The sequence below is a fragment of the Plasmodium fragile genome (genome assembly GCF_000956335.1).
Source record: "Plasmodium fragile strain nilgiri unplaced genomic scaffold supercont1.32, whole genome shotgun sequence".
Lineage (NCBI taxonomy): Eukaryota > Apicomplexa > Aconoidasida > Haemosporida > Plasmodiidae > Plasmodium > Plasmodium fragile.
Window position 1 is genome coordinate 131754 of NW_012192612.1, and position 6877 is coordinate 138630.

The 6877-nt window shown below is 46.3% G+C and overlaps 2 protein-coding genes across 2 annotated transcripts; one reads left to right on the forward strand and one right to left on the reverse strand.

Annotated features, from left to right (window-relative positions):
• Positions 1 to 1396: 1396 nt before the first annotated feature.
• AK88_03011 (uncharacterized protein) lies at positions 1397 to 4507 on the forward strand (the record flags this gene model as incomplete). The annotated part of the gene is made up of 1 exon (XM_012480634.1): positions 1397 to 4507. The coding sequence occupies one exon, from the start codon at positions 1397 to 1399 to the stop codon at positions 4505 to 4507; it is 3111 nt and encodes a 1036-aa protein (XP_012336057.1).
• A 761-nt stretch (positions 4508 to 5268) lies between these two features.
• On the reverse strand, positions 5269 to 6792 carry AK88_03012 (uncharacterized protein; the record flags this gene model as incomplete). Its single annotated transcript, XM_012480635.1, has 5 exons — positions 5269 to 5432; positions 5578 to 5643; positions 5748 to 5812; positions 6107 to 6276; positions 6364 to 6792. 5 exons carry the CDS (start codon positions 6790 to 6792, stop codon positions 5269 to 5271), a joined length of 894 nt encoding a protein of 297 aa, XP_012336058.1.
• Positions 6793 to 6877: the final 85 nt, after the last annotated feature.

The window sequence follows — 6877 nt, forward strand, 5'->3', positions numbered from 1 at the left end:
CCGTTAAAAGTAGACAAACAGAGGCGGGGGAAGGGGATGTGTCCCAAAGAGGGATGAGCCGCATAAACTGCTAATTTGTGTCCTCTTGACAAAGCCTTTTTTTTTTTTTTTTTTTTTTTATAAATATCATTTTTTTTTTTTCGTGCCTTTTTTTTTATATATATATAATTTTTGTGTGTTGAAGAGGAAAGGCATCGCGAAAATGCTTCCCGAGCGGGTTTTTCCCCCCATCGAGATTGCTCCAAATTTGCATTGACACACTGGGGAGTAGGTTGGATCGCCAGCACAAGCGGATAACACCTTCGAAGCGCATCACAGGCGCGAAATAATTCTCAGCCGCTCAACATATTGTCGATGAGCACATCGTCGATCGAATTTCCCTCTGCTTTCACATCACACTTACATGTGAGGGGGGCCAGGACGAGAGGGGCATACGTGCAGGAGTACTTCAAATAATTTGTATAGAGGGGGTACACTACACTTGCTCCTCTCCCTCACGGCACAGTTTTTTACACGTCCACTCACAGGTCAACAAAAAAAGAAAAAAGAAAAAAAAAAAAAAAAAAAAAATACACAGGGGACCTACAAGGAAACCATACACCAGACATTTTAATCACTCTCCGTACCCCTCACAACACTGCTCGAACGAGAAATGATCAAGTCCAATGTTGTACCAATCCTATAACGTCGCGTCCGCTCGACAAAGGAAAAGAAGAAAAAATTTAAATTTAAAATAAATTTCATGGTCAACGAAAAATCTCAAATCATCACAAACGCCATCACGAACGCGGACGCCATCGCCAACGCGCGCAGGTGTCCCACTTGTCCCCCAACCAGCTAAGAAGGTCCAGAGCAAAGTGCTTTTAAAGCGCTACCGTTGCTGATACCCCTGCTCGTATCACCAAGCGGGCAGTTACCCACCGGGTAGTTACCCACCGAGCAGTTACCCACCGGGTAGTTACCCACCGGGTAGTTACCCACCGAGCAGTTACCCACCGGGTAGTTACCCACCGAGCAGTTACCCACCGGGGCAAGTACCCAGCGAGGCACAAACAAACGATCGAACATGAACGTCGCTGTGGTTGGCATCCGACACACACTTTGAAGAAGGACAAAACGGGGGGAGACAAGTGGGCTGATCATCACAGATTGGTGAAATTAGCCAACCAGATGTTCAGCAGGGGTTCTTCTAAGGGGTCACCACCGTTTTGAACATAACCCACAAAAGGGGTACGCAGAAAAATACCCTCACCCCAAATTGTTTATAAGGCATTAAAAAAAAAAAAAAAAAAAAGGACAAAACGAATCTGTACCACGGGCTTGCTCGTGAGTATGGACCCCCACACACGCAAATATACACGTTAAAAAAGTGTTTGTATATACACAGCAAGTTATAATGACTAGCGTGAGTGGGAAAAATTCAGAACCCGATACAAGCCACATGGGTACGTCCTGCCCCTCCTCTAAAGATGGGATCAATGAGAACAGCGACACACAACCAGAGGAGGAGAGGACTCAAAGGAACTTAAGCAAGCAACATAAGAATGGCACACATGCATTTGTCACCAGTAATACTTCAAAAGGCAAGAGTAACGTAACGATGGTCCATGAGGAGAGGACACAAACATACACACCGTTCGAAGTACAACGGGCATTTAAAAGTGATACCAGTCTGAAGGCAGAACAGCCATCCAGTGAAACCCACGCAAAGGGAACAAGTCTCACCGGCGCAAGTGACAAAAGGAAGAGTCAACACTCTACTAGCAAAGTGACCTCCCCAACCTGCTCCGCGAAAACATACAAAGAAAGGGTCACCGGTAAAGTAGAGCAGGTCAACGAAGCTGCAGTAATTGAAGCCAGGGCCAAGAAGGACGTGACCGAAATGGAAACACCCCAGTTGGGACGCCAACCAAGTGATTCTCAAAATTTGCCGAGCGAAAAAAAAAAAAAAAGGAAGAAAAAGAAAAAAAGAAAAGGAACCACCATTCATGGGGTTATGAATGACGACGCGAACGACAGAACGAAGGAACCAGCCAAAGGAGAAAGCAGCCTCCAGTACGAGTCCTGGCACGAGATGGGCGACCCGGAAGGGGAGGATCCGCCCAGCAGGAAGATGCAACCCAGCGGAAGTGACTCAGTCGTGGAGGACACACAAACGGGAAAGAGCCGAACAAATGAGGACACCGAATCTAATGCGAACGAAAACAGGATGAACCCACAAGACGGCTGGCCCAAGAAAAAAATAACCCTCCTTAAGAGGAACGAAATGAAGTATGAAAAATACACAGGGGGAGGAAATTACCCCATAGGAACTGCCCCTAGTGGAGGAAAAAAGTGGCACCAAGACACATCCCAGAAGACACTCGAGCAAAGAGAAAAAGAATATAAAAAAATACGAGCCAGAATTTTTTCCAATTTTAATAAAAAGAAAAATAACTTAAAGGTCCCTGATGACTGCATGTTCAAAGACGGTTCTAACGGTGTGCACGATCTTCCCCCAGTTAACCATTTTGCCATGCCGGTTGGAAGTCCTTACGGTGCACCCATGAACAGTACTTACGACACAACCCTTAACAACATCTACGCGTGCGCGATGACTGGAGCCTATGCCCCGGCGAATACCAACCCGTATGGTACCAACTTCTGTAACCTCCCCCCTAGTAACCATGACAATCACCTGTACACACATAACACTATGCATATAGGCCGGATGAACGCAACAAACGATGTGCCTCCGCCACCCCCGACCTTCTACCCAAGCGGACAAACAGTGTACACAAATTACATGTACGATATGCAAAACCAATCAAGCTTTCCCAACACAGGTGCGTCCTTCCCCTTTCCCATGGAAGCAAGTGCCAACTGTTACCCGCACTACAAGAATGTTAATTACCTACCCGGAAGGAGGAATATTTCAAATCGGGGCAAAACACAAATGGTAGATAGTGGCACCAAGGGAGACGTAAGTAAAGATACGCTAATAGGTATAAACCAGTATGAAATAAACAGTGGTGGTTATAACAGTGGGGCGTACGTCGAAGGAGGAGTGTACCCCACAGGTACATATAACAACAATGTGCATAACAATGGTATGTATGCTTGCGGGGTGCAAAGTGGAATCCCCCCCACTGATCCCATGCAAGGCACTGCACTGATGAATCTCCCACAACAGAACAGCCTCGCAAACATCACGCACGTAGATGCGATTAGCCAAATGACCAACCAAGGTAAACTCCTCAACACAGTTAGGACAACCTTCAAAGGAAAACACTTTACATCTTTAACTAACAGATTGAATCAAGACGTTTGTAAAAAAAATAAATCAGCAATGGACAAACAGATCAACAGTGGCTCCAGGAAGAAAGCAGCAAATGGAATACATAACAATAGCATAGCTTCTGAAGTGCCTAGCCAAATGGACTTCTGTCATGGGGGGATGGAAAATGTACACAGCTCTGCTGGTGCTACGGTCACTGGGGTGGGAGGCACCTCTCGGAGGAAGAAAAAGGACGACAATGCCAGGGGTGTTTCCAGTACCGCTGTACCTACAAATGCATGCACAATGACAAGCAACAACTTGGTGAACACCACCCCATTGAACTTCCACACCAATGATGGGCACCGCTGGGAACATACAAACAAAAAGACTAGCGATATAGAAAGTGCGAAGGGAAAGCGAATACAAGCAAGCTCTCCCCTGGTTAACGCCAAGGGAGAGACCCACATCAACAAGCAGCAACCCCATTGCACTACTCAATCGGAGGGCACCGCCGAGGAACAATTCCCACATCACACAAATGAAGAAGGCGCTCTGGGTGCAAGAAGTGATTCAAAGAAAAACAAAAAAAAAACATGCTCTCTTCAGGTGAATATACCAAATGAAGGGCAAGAAAGAAAGACCTCCCAGTGGAAGGGAGAGGAACTACCCTCTCCACCACTCCACCACAATGATTCACAACCCGCAAGGGAGAACCCCTTAGCAGGTGCGCTCACCAGCACGAACGACAATAAAGGTACTACACATACCAATGCAAGCTGCTCAAATGGGGGAGATAAGAATAGGCCACTGCCAAACCTAGACGACATGACCAATAACACGGACGTGAAGGGGAAAAAGAAAAGGAATAACAAAAGGAAGAAAAAGAAAAATGCGCAATGTGGTGTGACAACGGGGACGGTTACCTCTATGGGGTCATCCATGGGGCCACCCATCACCACCGTGACCACCACTGCGATGACGCCGCCCTCGGTGAACCCTCATGCAGCCAACGCCATCCCCCTTGGCAGCCCCAACGGACCAATACCAAGTACCCCTTACCTACAAAGCCAAAGCATACCCCCCGGAAGAACGAACCACCCAGTGCACAAGTATAGCGACCCCCTCTTTGGCATTGACGAGCTAGAGTACTGCAGGGACATAACCCTATACGAAAGGAGATATGATAAGGGCAACAACACGTTAGAAAATAGTAAGAGGTACGATGTGGATTTCCCTTCTTTGTATTGAAGCAACAGAGAGAGGTACCATCACCACCCCCTAAACAACAGGGAGCGTGGAGAGTACAACTCCTCTTTATACACAAGTGTGAGAGCAATCCCAATTTTTTGTTTATTTTTAATTTTTTCACACCTACGTGTGTAGAGGCCTGGGGCACACGTACGTATGAACAGTAAAATATGTGTGAATACTCTCATATCGTCTTGTTTCTTGCATGGGGGAGGTAAAGGGAATTAGAAGCAGGGGGTGAGGTTACATTACATTCACTTTTAGCGTCTCACCCTATAACATCCCTTCCCATCACTTATGATCAGTTGTTCACGCACGCATGCCGGTGTGCATGCCTGCACATGGGCATATATGTACAATTACGATTATGCCCTCTCCTCATGTGGGTACCTTTTTCACCCCGACGTTGTGCATTGCGCGACGCCCGCATGTTTTCCTTTTTTTTTTTTTTTTTTTTGTGTATATATAATAACCCATTTGAAAAAAAAACGCAAAAAGAATTGCAAAAAAAATGGTGACTCATATAGGGGACACGCAAAATAGAGCAGGGGGGCAGGGGAAACAGTCCAGGACGACTAGACAATGCCCACACAGCATATCACTCATGTAGGGAAGAAATGAAAAGTGGTGACTGTCATGAACTGATACGCAGGTTAAAGCTTGTCCCCAGAGAACCCTTTTTCAGCGCCATTCCCTATCGCCTACCATTGTCCCACGAAGAAAAAAAAGGGAAAAAGTCGCCCCCACACCGACTTCCCACCTCAGTTGTTACCACCCCGATTTCCATTCTGCCACTCCACATCCCCCCCTAGGCTGTAGTAAGGGTTTAAATAAAATCTTTTCTTCAGGCCAAAGTGGATGTACAGGAAGGACAACAGAAAGGTAATCGAGACAAGCAACAATGTTACGAATTGGACGTAGATAACTGCGAAGGGGGGTGATGAAGGGAAAGGAAAAGAAGCATAGGACATTGTAATGGTAGTGGTCATGAGCGAGGCTAACATGTGTCGCATTGTCAACAGTTCTCTCTTCCACAAATGGGAGGGAATTCCCTTCCGGCTTTCCATTACGTGCAGTCCAGGGGGCACTCACGAAAGGCACCATCGCCAAGGCGACAAGGGACCACACGAAGAAAACTGAAAAAAGGGGAAGGAAATGGAAAAATGGAAATGGTAAGGAAAAAAAATGAAGCAGGACAAAAAAAAGGAACCGCATCCATCACGTCGCGTGTGTCTCTTACCCATCCCAGCGTAAAGACAGAAAAACTTATTCGTTGGTGCCGCGTCGCACTCGATGAAGGCATCCCTGTGGGGCAACCATTGCAATTGTTACATATATAAAAAAAAAAATGCCTAACGCAACGGAAAGAAGCATAGCGTAACAAAACAATGGCGCAATGGCGCAGTGCCGCACACACTGACTCACTCCGCCAAGGAAGCCGAAACAAACAAACGCACCATCGCCCCAACCACCGGATAACACCCCCCGTGATAAAACATACTTATCACGACAAAAGCGACCCAGGAACATACACAAAAAAGAAAAACCAATATATTATCTCCTCCGTTTATACAAACAAACAAGAGGTACAAAACAAACTGCGGAATGTCCTCTAGACATTTATTCACAATAAAATAAGTTTTTTCCATCCTGGTGTAGAAATACAAAATGGGCATTTCTTCCCCTCGAAAACAAAGTACCTTCTTAAATACACCCAACACACTAAACAAGTCCTGATGCTCCTCCGGAATCACATTTAAAATGAAATACTTCCGAAGGTGAAAAGTACAATGGGAAGTGATATGAAAACAGAGCAGCCAAATAAATGCCACTGTGTGAACTGACCTACGGCGCACATTTTCCCATTCCTTCTCTCTACTAAGTCGATACGCCATCTTTAGTAAAAATACCCCATCGTTAATTAATTTGAAACACCTGTTCACGCTGAACAGGATCACCTTCGTTTGTTCCTTCCTCAGTTCCTTCTTGTTGTGGACCTCTTCGTACGAATAATGTGTTACGGTCTTTTTATTATCCTCCCCCAGGGTGGTACCCCCCTTCGTGCAGTTGTTCCCCTCGTCGACCGCCATCAAGTCAAAGTAGCTACCCCCTAATTCTCCACTTAACCAATCAGCACAAACACCTTCCAAAGGGCATAATTCCATCATGTTATCGCCCTCGTCTTGTCTCTCCCCCAAAGATTCATATCTGTAGTGTTCCTCTCCTCCCTCGTGGTTGCCCTTCACTGGGGAGCACCCTCGTCCCCCACAACGATCTTGCAACATGTGCAGTGTTTGCGGCGCTCCCGTGGGCTGGCGTGATCTTCTGAAGCACTCGTCAGTTAACCGAATTAGGTGTCTCAGCAGTGAA